The sequence below is a fragment of the Canis aureus genome, chromosome X, assembly GCF_053574225.1.
Source record: "Canis aureus isolate CA01 chromosome X, VMU_Caureus_v.1.0, whole genome shotgun sequence".
Taxonomy (NCBI): Eukaryota; Metazoa; Chordata; class Mammalia; order Carnivora; family Canidae; genus Canis; species Canis aureus.
Window position 1 is genome coordinate 40659689 of NC_135649.1, and position 16344 is coordinate 40676032.

At 47.2% G+C, this 16344-nt stretch overlaps 1 protein-coding gene across 10 annotated transcripts in view; it reads right to left on the bottom strand.

Moving 5' to 3' along the window:
• The window catches only part of TMEM164 (transmembrane protein 164), a 198845-nt gene that overhangs the window by 29959 nt on the left and 152542 nt on the right, over nt 1-16344 (bottom strand). For 8 of the 10 annotated variants that reach the window (XM_077889183.1, XM_077889176.1, XM_077889181.1 and 5 more), the window contains one exon: nt 4749-4827. In XM_077889183.1, coding sequence (XP_077745309.1) covers nt 4749-4827 — 79 coding nt within the window. Of the gene's footprint in view, nt 1-1900; nt 1954-4748; nt 4828-16344 lie in introns of all 10 variants that reach the window. The other 2 variants (XM_077889180.1, XM_077889179.1) reach the window with 1 other exon arrangement.

Here is a 16344-nt window from a genome sequence, read left to right on the forward strand (position 1 = left end):
TTACATAGGAAAAGAATCAGTAGGAAGGCAAGCTGATGTTATGTCCCTTCTTGAAACTTCCACTGGCTCTCCATAGTTCTTAGAATAAAGGCCAAATCCCGGACCACAGCTGACAAAGCCTTCCATATCTGACCCCTTCCTGCCCCTCAGGCCCAGTGTTATCCGTCCTCCCCCTGGCCCTCCCTCCTGCCAGTGCTGTCGTACATGTGGTTTTGTGGGGTTATAAGGTCTCACCACCACCCCCATTTCTACACTTGCCTAGTGAATCCCCTATATATCCTTCAGTTGAAATGTTACTTCCTCAGGGAATTCTCCCTTAAACCTCCAAAATAGGTATTTTATTCTTAGTTCTCATTATAGCATGTTCCTTTCTTTCAGAGTACTAACATCAGTTATAAATAAATATTTGTTTGTGTGATTATTTGATTCATACCTGTCTCCTCCCACTATGTTACAAACTCTATGAGGGAAGGGGTGGTATCTGTTTTCACTGATCGGGGCACCCCAATGACCAGTGTAGAGACCAGCAGAAAGAAGGTGTGCTTAAATATGCTGCTATGGTTTGAATGTCTGTATCCCTCCAAATTCATATGGTGAAATCCTAACCCCTAAAGATGGACGATATTAGGGGGGGGGGCCTTTGGGAGGTGCTTAGGTCATGAGGGTAGAGCCCTCAAGAATGGGATTAGTGCCTTATAAAAGGGGCCCCAGTAGATCCCTTGCCCTGTCTACCATGTGATGATGCAGCAAGATGGAGCTGGCTAGGAACAAGGAAGAGAATCCTCCCAAGAAGGCAACCCTGCTGGCAACTTGACCTTGGGACTTCCTCAGCCTCCAGAGCTGAGAACAAGAAACTTCCATTGTTAATAAGCTACCCAGTTGGTGGTATTTTGTTATAGTAGCTGGAAAGGAGTAAGATATGTGTGTCAGACGAGTGGATAAAACAGATGCGGGGGTAGAGAGGATTCCCAGGTTCTAGTTGGGGTGATGGGGTGGTGCCATCTGCCAAGTACCACAGGAAGAGCAGCAGGGCTGATAGGGAAGCTGGAGTGGGACGAGTGGTCTTCACTGGAAGCCTCTGGATATTGGCCAGAGTTGTAACAGAAATACTGAGTGCCAGGGGCCAAAGGCATCTATCTAGGATTATGGGGGAAGCAGCCAAGAGTGGTAGTAGTGATGAAAAGAAAAGGTGGAGGGAATGGTAAAGGAGAAAGCATTTTCACCTAAGGGAGATGAAATATTCTCTGGGGGCACCTGGGTGGTTCAGTGGCTGAGCCTTTGGCTCAGGTTGTGATCCCAGGGTCCTGGGATCAAGTCCCACATCAGGCTCCCCGTGGGGAGCCTGCTTCTCCCTCTGCCCATGTCTCTGCCTCTCTCTGTGTCTCTCATGAATAAATAAATAAAATCTTTAAAAAAATAAAGAAACATCGGTCTGGAAGAGACACTGGGGGCCTGGATAGCAATTGGGCGCTGAGCAGGAAGAGCAGCATCCATTAGAGGGAGCTTCAGGCAAAAATAGGAGGCCCTGGTGTTCTTTGAAAAGCTGGTTGTGGTGGTGGGGATGGGGTTCTAAAAAATATATGGCTGACCCTTGAACAACACAGGTTTGAAATGTGTGGGTTCACTTATATGGGGATTTTTTTTTCCTGATAAATACAGAACAGTATCCTAAATGTGTTTTCTCTTCCTATGACTTTCTGAATAACATTTTCTTTGCTCTAGCTTATTTTATTGTAGGAATACAGGACATAACACATAGAACATACAAAATATGTGCTGATCAATTGTTTCTCTCACTGGTAAGGCTTCTGGTCAAGAGTAGGCTATGGGGATTTATGTTTTGGGGGAAGGCAAAAGTTATACACGGGCATTAGGCTGTGCAGGGGGGCGGCATCCCTACCCTGCACATTGTTCAAGGGTCAACTGTAGTTCCAGAGAGCCAAAGACAAGGACCTGGGAGGAAAGGAAACAGAAATTAAAAGGCAGGCTGGGGGACGAAAAGAATAGTGCAGAAAGAGGATGTCATGTTTCCTATGGTGGTGCCAAAGGACCACAGGAACAGAGGAGGGATGGGATCCCGCCTGAGCAGCTCCCAGCCGCCCCCAAGCCACAGAAAGCAGCAGGATCCTGCCTTTCAGGAAAACAGGGCTCCTGGCTGGGGGAGGTACCTATAGGAGAGCCGTCTTGCCTTGCGTAAAAATCTCATAGTCAGTTATTTCTGGAAAATGACAAGACTTCTAGGAAAGACAAGCCCCCTCCCAACCCTCATTTGTTTTGATTTACAGGGAATATTTTCCCACTGCTCACTCCCTATTGACTTGCTGTCTGCAAAGCCCAGGTCCAAGGCTCGGGACCAGAGGTGAAAGCAGCCTTAGGAAATCTAGCCTGTTCACTTAAGTGTGGATAATTTCCCCCAAGTGAACAGCAGATGACAGCAAAGAGCCAGAAAGGAAGCGGAGGCTTCACAAGAACCCAGAAATGGTGTAGAACAAATCGGATGATGTTTCTCCAGCGCTGTCACACATATCCCACTGTATTACAATTACCTCCTCTCTTCTCCTCTCTTCCTCCTAGAAAGGGACTCCATGTGGCAGGGAATCTCTGATCCCCTAGGACAAATGCTGGGCACATAGTAGGTGTTCAACAAATACATGTTGGGGGCGGCTGGAGGGGAGACTCCCAACTTCATGGGCTCAGGAGACAAGACACCTTGCCTTTTAGGACAACCAGGTGTGTGTGTGTGGGGGGGGAGGTGGAAGCACTGGTCTGAGAGGGAACCTAGGCCAGGCTTTGATTTTTTGGCTCTGCTACTTAAGGCTGGGAACAAGGTACCTAACATTTCTGAGCTCTGGTTTTCTCTTCTGCAGAAGGGGCATTGTCCTTGTGGTGAGGAGACACACAAAACGTGCCTAGCAAAGTATCTCGTGTACAGGAAACACTCAAGAAAAAGTTGGTATTTACTGGGGTTATTATTACTGGTAGAGTTTGTACAGCCTCTTCTCTGAGCCAAACATCAGAGGAGAGAAGAGAGAATCACCAACATTGAGAAAGAAGTTGGAATGAAGCCTTGGAATCCCTACTTCCTCTGCTTGGTTTCCCCAGACAGTGCACCAAGAGAGCCAACAGAAAGCCACAGTGGCATCTAGCACTTCTAGAAGCTGCAGCTTCCCAGACTTCCCCATGGGTTCCTTGGGGTGGGAGTAGGGGGGTTGGAGGGATGGCTACTTGATATTTTCCATGTCAGAATCGTCCAGCTCAGCTACCTAATAGATTCTAATGGGCACCTCAGAGCACAGATAGGTCTAACTAGCAGCCATGCACCTTTGGCCAGAACTCGCCTCACATACCTCAGAAAGGGTGGTGGGGAGGGGGATGGTTTTGGGGCTCTGAGACAGCTGTCTGGTTCTATTAAATCTCAGTGTATTCCTCAGACCTGGATATTATTAGGAAGCCATTTCCTTTGCCATAGGAGACAGGTCTGAAGAAAAAAGGGTGCCTATCCCCTGGATATTGAGATTTTCCCTTAAAGCTTAGGGGAGGGATATAGTACTGTTAGAGCAGATTAAAAGGAAGTGCTTCTGATTTGGTGAGACCCCAAGTGGCTGCACAGGGTAAAAACCACCTCAAAGAATATACAGCCAAGTCCTAAGAAAAGAACGCTGACAAAGCAGGGCACAGGGGGGCAAATCTCTCAAATGGCAGCAGACTCTACGCCAGGTTGACTGGTCCTTGAGGTGAGCTTATGCCAGAAGTTCTTGAGATTTGCCAGGATTTCTGAGTTAGAGGAAGCACAACTTCCAAACCATCTTCCAGTGGCTTCAAGGGCCCCTGTAGGGCTTCACGTCATTTTCAATGCATAGAAATGAAGCCCTCACTTCTTGAATTGAGGTGGAGGTGGTCTCCCAGAAAAGGCACAACAGCCAACACAGTAGGGGTATCCAACATAGAAGGTCCAGCAACCATCTGCTAGAAGGGGATGCCTTCCAGGTTACAGGCCTCTCAGGAAGGTTAGAGCCCTGAGAAGGAGGGCTCTCATGACTCTTCTAGAAGGGATGGGAACTCCCCTTTCATCTACCACATAACAGGAGGGAGGGGATAATGTAAGGGTCACTGTGAGGTGACAAATAGTTCAGCTTCCTTCCTAAGCTGTCTCTACCAAGTTGGTGGTCTCTCCCTTGTGACGAACTCAAGGTTGTCAATGGTTTATTTTACGCAGTGATTGCTGTTCCTTTACCTGTTTCTTCCCTCAATTCTATAACCCCAGAGCCCCCCCAAACTTCTTGCCCCTCTCAGTATCTTCTTTGGTTCTGAGAGGATGGATATTATGAACAAAAGCACAAGGTCCCTCTCCTGAGATGGCTGAATACTTCCCTCTTTCCTTCCTAAGGTGCACGCCGGGGTAGGGGAAAGGCCCAGTGCAGGTGAGTGTGTGTGTGTGTGTGTGTGTGGGGATGTTCCATGCAAACCCAATGCCACCACAGAAAGTGTGCGCCAGGCCTAGGCCACACAGGTAGCAGCACCACGCTCCCCCACGGAGGATGTTTCTGAAAAGCCCCCAGACTCTAGGCAGGCCTTTTCCATGCCTGTTTTCCCATCCCCTGGTGTGTGGCATAAGGCATCCTGCAGAAACCCCACCAGGCAGCAGCCCAAGATCCTGGTAGGCACACCCGACACAATGCGAGTCCCCCAAACAGAAGGGAATGGCTGGGTGTTGTGAGTGGCATGGATGTGTGTTTCACTGGCCTTACCTCCTTTCCAAAGCAGGTAGATGGGCACCACGTAGAGCATAACATGCTGAATGTAGTAAATCTCCAATTCAAAGGGGAGCTGTAAGGACAGGAGGGAGAGAGGTGTTTCAGAGCAGGAAGCACTCATGTCAAGAGCTTCTGAGATGGCACACCTTTCCTCTATAGGACCCACACCTTAGCCACTACCATGCATTTCCAGTGTTCATCTCCCTTTACAGTGAGAGAAGAAAGAACAGAAGGAATATACCTTAGGACCTAGGCCGGCATCTTCCAAAGCATATTCAGCAGAGATGGCGCTTGAAAAATGTTCCGCTAAGACATCTGGTTATGATGGAAGAAACGCTGCATCTACTAGATCCCCTGGAAGAGTCCCCATGTATCCTAGTGGCATATTGAGGATCTGGGTGGTTTCTGCAACCACAGAACACACTGACAATGGTTTAATTATTATTTCCCAAACTTAGTGGGTCAGTGCCTTTTCGTTCAAAATAAACACTCAGTGTTCTTCAGGATATACTTGAAGACACACAACCTTATGTCACTTCTTGCTCCTGGTGAGGAGGTGGTGGACGATTTCAAAGCTTATTTCTCCCTGACATGAAGAACATGTGGAGTAGGATTTATTATTCCCATTTTCCAGATTAAAAAAAAAAAAAGTAGTTGCTTGGTCTGGCCTGGTTTAGATCCAAGAATGAAGAGTTTCCCTGCTGGATATTTGGGGTCTGTCCAGCGTTGGCCCTACTTTTGGGTGAAGACCAAGCAGCTGGGCCAGTTGTGACAGGGACTGCCAAACAGGACAGCCCCACCCTCCCACCATCCACCACATGGGCTCACTCACTGCCACTTTCCACAACTCTCTCAAAATGGAAGCTCCAGATTACCGAAGCAGAGTCTGGTTTCTACCTGGCATGGGGACCATGCACACGCCACACAGAGTTTGGCAGAGGGCAAGGAGTGGAAACAGCTGGATGGCTAACTCAATTCTAGAGAGAGAGAGGGAGAGAGAGAAACAAACTTCAGCAGCCGGCAAGAGGCTTGGCATCTGGGGCTTACACAGCCCACAATACACACACACACACACACACACACACACACACACACAGACACACACACACACACACACACACCTCTATAAAGGGAAGCCCAGAGAGACAAGGACACCCATGGGAAGGATCAGCTGCCTCCCTGTTCCCTACAAGGCAAACACAGAACCAAGACTGTGTGCTAATAACAACCCAAACCTGCCTCGTGCCAAAGACTAGAACCAAAAAGATGGCAGAGCTCCCAGAATGGGGACTGGGATGACTATGAACCCTGAACGGAGATGCTGGTGCTGGCCCCTGAAAATAAAAACCCACACAGAAGGAAAATCTCCCACAGACCCAGACGATGCTCAATGACTAGTTTACACTCACAGAGGGACACAAGATCCCAGAAAAAGAGATGAGGCTTCATGTGGCTCCGCAGACCATGCTGGAATCACTGGAAATGGTGTGACAAATGGGCATTGCTGGCATGAGCTTTGGAGGTCTCAGAGGCCCGCCCGCATTAGAGCCCCACAGTAACAGGATCTGGGCTCCCCCTACCATCTGGAATCAGGTACTGCTACATGCTTCTTCAACTGTTTCCATATCCAGGAACTACAGATGCCTCTCGAAAACCCCATGAGGTGGGCAGGCCAAGTATCATTATCCTTATTTGACAGATGAGGAAACCGAGGTGCAAAAGGTTTAACAGGCTTGAGCGTGGTCACCCAGAAAGCAGGCAATGGGAAAAGGTCCCAGGAAGAAGGTTCAGTGCCCTGGTCATAATCCCAATCCTCAGCTACCTAAGTAAGGGACCTGACCTCTCCCAGAAACAGGACTGGGGAGCCAGGCGGCTCTGCCCCAGCATGGAGTAGTGAACCGGGCTAAGGACCCGGTGTCACCCAATGCCAGCCATGTCCTCAAGTAGTACCTCTACTTACCTCCCCGACTCTACCTGTTGTTCACCTCCCTGAAATCACAGCACCCGCTTGCTTCTCCCTCTGTTCCAGCCTTCCTGGCCTCCTGCACAGTGCACTCTTCACCCACAGGTCCAGTTTAACACTGTGGCTATGAGCACAAACTTGGGAGTCCATCACATCCATGTTTCTAGATGTCCTTATGCCCTTAACAGCCCTGGGGCCTCTGGCACATCACTTAACCTCTCAGCCTATTTCAGCACCAGCAAAATGAAAATAATTACGTAGCTCTAAGATTGGTGTAATTTTTTATTATTTTTAGTATAACAAACATGTATAGTACTTGTGTGCCTAGAACTAGTCAGCGCTTTCTTCTTTATCAGTTCGCCCAATGCTCATAATAACTGTGCTGTTCCAATTATCTTCAGGTATGAGAAACTGAGGCACAGAGAGGTTTGCTAACTAAGTTCACCCAGCTCATGTGGTGACAGAGCCAGGATCCAACCCCAGAAAGTCTGGCTGTAGAGTTTATAGTATTGGCCGGCACCCTGTGCTACTCCCCTGCTCCCTCTTCTCCTAAAAAAGCCTGACAGCACTGTTACCAGTGGGTGTGTAGTAACCCTCCATATGGGAGCTGGGCCCAGACCTTCCCTGTTCACATGCTCCTCCTCACCTTTTTGGTCTGCTCTGGCCCACTGTGACCCCAGGCCCCACATCATGCTGTGGCCAGGACTGGCCTATGACACAGGCCTCTCAGTTCCACATCCAGGCTCTTGTCACCACTGGCCCTCCATGACTCTGTAGGTACCCTGGTCACAAATCTTAGGGTGGCCAGGAGGCTGCCCTCCAGAAACATTTTACTTCCTTGGAGGGCTGCCTCACCCCCTATTCCAAGAGTTCTCCATCTTGGAAGGCCATGGAGAGTATAAAACTAGGTGTGGGCACCACTGCCAGCCCCAGGCAAAGGAGGAAGTGTGGGGCAACAGGGAGAGAAAGGGAGGGAGGAGATGAAAGAGAAGAGGGCAGCAGAAGAAAAAACAGCCAAGTGGCAGGAAGAAAGGACCCAGAATGGGAGAAAGAATCTATCCCTCATCATTTAATAACAACACTTATTAAGTACTTCTGCACCACGTGCTGGGTTACACGCTTTTACATGTACTATCTCACTTAATTATCACAGGTTTCTGAGAAGCAAGAACAAGGATCATCCCCATTTGACAGATAAGGAACCTGAGGCACAGAGCTGTGAAATGACATCCAAAGCAGAGATGGAGCGGGGAGCCTGGGTGGCTCAGTCTGTTGAGAGTCTAACTCTTAGTTTCAGCTCAGGTCACAATCGCAGGGTCATGAGACCAAGCCCCACATCAGGCTCTGAGCTCAGCAGGAAGTTTGCTTGGGATTCTCTCTCTCCCTCTGCACCTGCACACACACTCTCTCCCTCTCTCTCGAATAAATAAAATCTTTTAGAAAAAAGGTATGGGGCAAGGATGGTGGTAAAGGACATTCAGCATTGAAGAAGAAAACAGGTAGTTTTCTTTACTGAACACTGGATCTGCCCTGAGTCCTCAAAACTTTTTCACAGAGCCTCCCCAACCCTCTTTTCCCCATTTCACAACACAGCCTGTAAAGTTCCATACTTCCCCCAGAAGAAGTTCCACTTGGCTGATTCATTTCTGCCCTGCAGAGCTCACATGTGGAGTGAGCTACTCTAACATATAGATCCTGGTTCCTTTTTAGCTGGAAGATTCCTAAGGTTTCAGACCAAAAGGCCTACATCATCGCCACTGAAAGTCAAAAATCACTAGCAGTGTTTAAAACTACATGGGTCTTTAGCTTCCCTCCAAGTCGATTTTTTTTTTTTTACTCAAAAGAGCAGATGGATAAAGCCCACCAGGCCTCTGGGCTCAGACTGTGTTAAAATATGAGGGGCATGGACTCTGTCCATGGTAAGAGTGTGACCTCCTTCCTCCCCCGTGCGCAGCTCTGCCAGCTGCACCATCATGTTCTGCCATGGAGACGAGACAGCCCATCATGCCCTCCATCCCTGGTCATCCCAGTCACCATAAAAAAACCCAAACTCGGAGTGCCTGGATGGCTCAGTTGGTGAAGCAACCAACTCTTGGTTTCAGTTCGGGTTGTGACCTCAGGATTGTGGTATTGAGCCCCACATTGGACTCCACGCTCACCACAGAGTCTGCTTGGGATTCTCTCCCTCTCTACCTGCTTGCATGTGTGCTCCCACATGTGGAAGGAAGGAAGGAAGGAAGGAAGGAAGGAAGGAAGGAAGGAAGGAAGGAAGGAAGGAAGGAAGGAAGGAGGGAGGGAGGGAGGGAGGGAGGGAGGGAGGGAGGGAGGGAGGGAGGGAGGGAATGAAGGAACAAGTGAACGAATGAACGAATGAATAAATTCTTAAAAAAAAAAAAAGCCCCAAACTCCCAGATCACCACCCAAAACCTGAATTCTAATGCCCCCTAATCCGACCTCACCTCCCACTTTCCCTCAGTTCTAGAAACTCGTGCAGCCTACCTTCTGGAACTTGCAGACTATTCTTTAGCGAAATCCTCTATATCCTCAAACTGTCCTCTGAGCGGTCCCTTCACCTTCTTTAACAAAAACCTGGTTCCCTTCCCCCTGAGGACACTGCCATCCCCACAGCCCTCTCACATGCCGGGTGGTTTTCCCCCCATGTTGCCTTGTGCCACGGAGCTGGGAGGGATCCTGTCTGTTCCTCTCTGCTGCTTCTACATTGCTGGCTCTTCCACAAACATTCTCACTGCTTCCTTTCTCACCCCTCCCCTGATTTCAACGATATGCCCTTGGACTCTGCCACCAACCACTCTTCTTGCTGCTGTCACCTACAGACCCTCTGCCTGCACATTCCCCTTTGTCCTTGAGGACTCTGCCTCTTGCCCCCCTTGCCATTTCTTTCCAGCTCTACTGTGTGAAAATTCCTGTGTTCTCAATAGTTTGTCCTAGCCTGTCACATACCCCACTCTCTAACCATCACCTCCTACCTAGCCAACTCACCTACCTCATGTCCCTCTTCCAACTCCATAGCCCCTACGGTCCACTGATCCCACCACCTTTTACTGCCTCTCACTGACCTCCCAGCCTGACTTCTACACTTGCCTGCCAGTCCCTTTGCCATATTCTCAACCCTCCAGACACTCTCTCCCCCTCTATCCTACTTGCCTTGCAAAGCCACATTGCTGGTTAAATCCGATTCTCTGCCTTCATGTCCCTATACCTGGGCAAATGCATGTGGCTGTAGAACAATACATATGAAGCTATGCTGCTGACCCTTGAAATTTGTGACTGCAAATGTGGAGCAGGCCCTTAACGCTACCCTATCATCCAAATCCATTCATGCTCCTCCCTCCTGGACAACATATCACAACTTATCCCAAGTTCCCCAAACCTACCCTCTACCCTTCTCCAGCTGACGATATGGCTTCCTCTTCCATTTGGAAGGAAAAGAGTGACAGGAAAAGGATGTCCACAAGCTCCTACCTCCATGGGTCCCTCCTCTCTGTACCCAGCCCCACAGCTGCCTTTTTGTTCTGCTGCTTTTAGGAATCCCCCACTACCACACAGTAGACTGGCCAAGGCTAGTCCCCTCATGTGTGGGCTAGATCCTATCCTCTCTTGCCTACTCAAAGGACATCACACCTGCAACTTTCCCTTTTTTTCACTGGATCATTCCCATCAGAAAACAAGTAAGTTAGAAATATCTTTTATCGGAAGAAACAAAAAAATCTTGTCCCCGCTTCTCCCTAGCCCTTGTGACATCTCTGTGCAAACTTTAAATAGCCACCCTGTATTCAGCCCCATACCAGGGTGTCAGGAAGAGTTTTGGCACCTGTGTAAACAACATACTGGTCCTGACCGATTTTTGGGCCTCATCTTACCTGACCCCTCACAGTGGCATCTGACGCAAGTGATCATTCTCTGGCCCTTAATACACTTTCTGCACTAGGCTTCTAGGATACCACTCTCTATTCTTCCCCTAGCTCAGTAACTCCCTTTCTTTTTTTCTTTTTGTTTTTCTTTTGTTTTGTTTTGTAAAGATTTATTTATTTTATTTTAGAGAGGGAGCACAAGCACGGGGGTGGGGGGAGTGGGGAGTAGCAGAGGGAGAAGGAGAGAGAATCCTCAGGCAGACTCTCCTCTGAGCACAGAGCCTGACACGGAGCTCATTTCCAGGATCTTAAGATATGACCTAAGCCAAAATCAAGAGTTTGACGCTTAACCGACTGAGCCACCCAGGCACCCCAGTGACTCCCTTTCTCAACCCCCTTTACTGGATCTTCCTTCTGTTCCTCATATTGGATGGTCCCAGAACCAAGTCCTAGGCTCTCTTTTCTAGCTACTCACACTCCCTATATAATCTTATCCAGGCTCCTGGCTCTCAATGCCATCTGGATACTGATGACTTCCAAACGAGTATGTCCAGCCTAGAGTCAGGCTGCTGAGACTGAAATTTTAGCCCCAACCTTTGGCTACACTGTACCTTTGGCCAAATCGAATTAATCCTGCTGACCTCTACTTGGCTCCTTTGTAAAATGGGGATGATAATAACGTCTATCTCATTGAGTTGTAGTAAAGTTATGTGAGGTAATGCATGTAGAGTTCTTGGCCCAGCGCTGGCATACTATGCTAGCTGTTGTCATCATCCTCCTTGTCCACATCAGTCCAGTCAGGAAGTGGTAAAGACAAGATCTCGATTCCAGCCAATAAAACTCAATGTCATGCCTCTGTGGGTCAAAAGCTGGAATTCTTCTTATCTCATCACACTGCCTTAGCAAGAGCCTCCGGCAAGAGATGATAGGTAGAGTTTGAGCTTGTCCCATAGCCCTAAGTCACACATCAGTGTATCTATCAGATGACTACCAGGATAACTTTTAGCTTCTCAATGTGATTCATTCTTTTTGACCTATCTCTAGGTGAAAGTTTCTCCCTGGTGACTTATTTATTTCTTTTTAAAAAATACTTTATTTATTTACTTATTTGAGAGAGAGAGAGAGACCGCTCACAACTAGGGGAAGCAGCAGAGGGAGAGGAAAAAGCAGGCTCCCCACCAAGCCGAGAGCCTGACACAAGGCTCAATCCCAGGACCCCAGGATCATAACCTGAAGGGAGATGCTTCACCAACTAAACCACCCAGGCACTCCAGACACTTATTTATTTCTCAAAGGAATATCAATACCGCACTCCTCTTCTTACCCATGACAGTCCTATTCTTACTCTCATCCAATCAACACAAAAAAAACACTGAGACATTCCTAGGTGGCAGGGAATGTGCTTGGCTCTGGATATATAGTAATGATGAAAACACAGTCCCTGCCCTGCAAGACTTCATAGTCTAGTCAAGGAGGCTAATGGGTAAAGGGATGAGCTCAGTGTAGCAAAAGATATGGAAAACCCTGTAGATCAAGCATGGGATCTGCTTTGATTTTTCTTTGAAAGTGAAGGAGAGATGTGCCTGGGTGGCTCAGTTGGTTGATTATCCGAGTCTTGATTTTGGCTCAGGTCATGATCTCAGTCAGGGTCGTGAGACTAAACCCCATATCAGGCCCCAAGTTCAGCAGGAAGTCTGCTTGGGATTCTTTCTCTCCTTCTCCCTCTGATCTTCCCCCCATACTCGCTCTGTCTCTCATAAATAAATAAATTTTTTTAATTAAAAAAAAGAAAGTGAGGGAGAGTCCTGTATGATGTGTAGTTGTGAGGAGCTCCCACTGGTGTCCATGTGCAGGGGATGCGAATGGAGGCAGGGAAACCAGTTAGGGGCTGGCAACAAGAATGTCTAAATCCAGCTTGAGGCAGAGGCAGCAAGAGAAGTGAGGATGGGCAGCTGTGAGAGAAAGTAAGGGAGTTGAATCACCAAGATTTGGACCAACTGGATAGAGGGAGGAAAGAAGTGAAGGATGAACCTGGGACTGAGAGCCTAGATGGCCAGTGGGATGCTGAGGCTTCTCAAGTTGGGGTCTGCGGTCAAGGAAGCATGACTGAAGGAGACAAGGTACAGGAAGAGCAGCTAGGCTCGTCCTGAGTTCGTGAGGCCAGTGTGCTAGCCTGGCAGAGAGACTCCGATGTCAGTAGGAGAGTGAGGCTACATCTCAAGGAGGCTGGGAAGTTGAAAGGCAAATGATACACATGTGCAACTGTCTGTTACAATATACACATGCATGGTATAAAACACCAGCATGGAATAGTAAGAAGATGAAACTCTAAGATGCAGAGAAATGCTAGTATTTTCTTTAAGCAAGCACCCCCCGACCATCTACACACTCCACTTTGCAGACCCCTGGTCCAGAATCCTCTCAGCAGGAGCATGTGGGTGGAGAGGGATGGATATTGGAACCCCCGGCTAGTATCAACAGAGAAGTAACTGGGAAGAATGGGGCAGACTCAAACCTATGAATGGGGTGGGGGAAGGAGACAGCACAAGAGGAAGAAGTTGCGGAAGCAGGGCAGGCAGAAGGCACTGGACAGTAAGGGGTCCTACAGCAGACACAGAGTGGGACCCATAGCACAAGAAAAGGATTAGCTCGGGCTCCTGGAGATGAGGAGGGAAAGACAAGCCAAAATGAGATAACCATATGAGGGCGGGGTGTGCTAGAAGTCCAGGGAGCTCCCATCTTCGGAGCTCATGCTACACAGTAAGAGATTTGGCGTTACCAGAAGAGTCCATGGCTGATGATGAGGTGCAGAGTAAGAACAGGTGGTTACAAAGGGAGGACTCTAGTCTAAGCTTAGCCCCAGACTGCAGAATCCCAAAAGAAATCAGAGAATCAGAAAAGATAACTGCTTATGGTCTGAATATTTGTGTCCCTCCCATGAATTCATGCCCTGATGTGATAGGTATTAGGAGGTGGGGCTTTAGGGGCTGATTAGGTCATGAGGGTGGAGCCCTTGTGAATGGGATCAGTGCCCCTAGAAGTCCCAGAGGGGGCCCTAGCCCCTTCCACCCTAGAAGGACACAGCAAGAAGCCTGTGGTCCAGAAGAGGGCCCTCACCCAACCACTATGGCACCCCAGTCTCAAACTTCCAGCCTCCACAACTGGGAGAAATATATCTCTGTTATAGAAGCTACTTAGCCTGTGATGTTTTGTTATGGCAGCTTGAACAGACCAAAACAATAACCCGTCTCCTTTAGCAGGGGAAGGGAAGGGTAAAGGACGCAACCCACTCTTACTGATGCCTTGGTAATGTTCCTGCCATCTGAGTTTGGCTTTGGAACACTTCGTCTTCATTAACTGACCACAGACCTCTACTGTGGCCTATTGATGCCACAAACTCCTTGGGACTAAATACCACTTATTAAAGGAGCCACAAAAGGAATACCCACAACCTAAAATAAATCACAATATACTCATGGAACACAATACCCTGCTGCCATTGAAAACAATAAGGTGCCATGAGAAAATGGTCTGGCAAATCCAGAATATGGAAGAGTCTGTGAAACAACTGGCCCAGATTCGTCAAAATTACAATGCCATGAGCAAAGAAGGGGGACTGTTCAAAGATTTTAAAAAATAAACAAAAACTGAAGAGATAGGATAGTCAAAAACAATCTTGAAACCTGACCGGATCCTGACTATAAAAAATAAAATTTAAGACACTCTTGGAATTGGGGAAATTTCAATTATAAACTGATTATCAGGTAAAATAGACAGTATTATAGAATTGTTGATAATTTTCTTGAGTGTGATCTCAGTATTGTGACTGTACAAAGGCCCTTCTTTATTTTTCAGTTCTGCAGGCTGAAGTATTTAGAAGTGAAGTGTCAGGATGTTTGCAATTTTTTTTTTTTTAAGATTCAGCGTACAACAACCGAAGCAGTTGTGGTGGAAACAGAATATGGAAAACTGTTAGTTGTTAAATCTAGCTGGGGGACATGTGGTCGTTATTCACTATACTATCATTTCAACTCTTTAGTAATGAAAATTCCCACAGTAAGAAGTTGGGAAATTTTAAAAATTTAAATAAACTTAAATGACATAATTTGTATCACCTAATATGGCAGAAATCCTAAGATATGTTAATGGGAAGGGAAAACAAGATGCATTCATTTTGGAGATCAAGTGGTCAATATTTACCAAAATTTTTAAATACCCGTTCACTTTGACTCACTTTTAGTAATTGATACTAACAGATGCTTGTATTCACACACAGAGCTGTATGTGTAAAGATGTTCAATGCAACGTTATTTCTAATAACAAAAAGTAAACCAAATGTCCATTAGTGGGAAAGTCATCAAAAAATACTCTTGAGGACAAATTATGCAACCATTTACAAAAAAAGGAGGTACAACCATTTGTCTGTAAAACTGAGCAAATCTTGGGGCACCTGAGTGGCACAGTCAGTTGAGCAACCCGATTCTTGATTTTGGCTCAGGTCATGATTTCATGGTCATGAGACCAGCCCCATGTCAGGCTCCATGCTCAGTGCAGAGTCTGCTTAAGAATCTCTCCCTCTCCCTCTGCTCCTCCCTCCAAAAAATGAATGAATGAATGAATGAATGAATGAATGAATGAATAAATAAATAAATAAGTCTTTCAAATAAACTGAGCAGGGGCACCTAGGTGGCTCAGTTGGTTAAGTGTCTGCCTTCAGCTCAGGTCATGATACCGGGGGCCTGGGTTTAAGCCCCATGTCAGGCTTCCTGTTCAGCAGAGAGTCTGCTTCTCCCTCTCCCTCTGCCTCCACCCCCACCCCCATACTCTCTCTCAAATAAATAAATAAAACCTATAAAAAATATATTAAAAATGAACAAATCCACATTATACAAACCATGATTCTTTTTGTAGAAGAAAAAGGACAAATTAGTATTTGTGCTTTTAGGTGTATGTAAAATGCACAGGGAAAAGCCTGGGAAGATATTTTAAAAACTGGGCTGGGGGACAGTGTTGGGGAGGAGAGGTTGGGATAGGGGAGACCTTGACTTTGGATTCAATAGACTTGTATAGTTGGAGCTTTCTAACAAATGAACATACTCATTTATTAAGCATGTAGCTAAAAGTTTTTAAAAGTCAAAGAAAGGGTCAAAAGAGGAACGTACCAAACTGTTGGCAGCAATTACCTCTGTGGAGTGGGAGGGGAGAATATTCATGTTACAGTCTCCTTATCTCTGCACTGCAGGAATCCTTAACCAGGAGGATGCATTCAGCTATTAGGAATGATTAGTGGGAATTTTTCTAGTTTCTACAAACTCCCTCTCTCAGAGTATCTGAGCATGTAAAGAAATTAACACATAATGGGAGAGGGGTGTTGTGTGTCTCTAGACCCCCTGCCAAAATCCTTCATTCTCATTCTATCTTCCCTTATGACTCCACCTCTGGCCCCAGTAAGGACAGTTGCCTACAACCCTACCAGGCACAGGGTTTTCCATCTTATTCTTATAGTCTGATGTAGAGAGAATGACAGGTGGGTGGGAGACTGGTCCTTCCTTTTGGAGTCCAAACCCTATCAGGGCTCCTCTAGACTTCCTCCTTGGTACTCAGAGCCCTCAGGAGAGCAGAACAGAGTTGTGGTTATCAGTAGCTGCCCCTGGGAAGCTCTCTGATGTCAGAACAAAATATTTTCAATCCATGAAAGATGCCATTTGCTCTGGTGGCCCAGCTACTTGTGGAAGTGCATTTTGGGGTGTGAGAT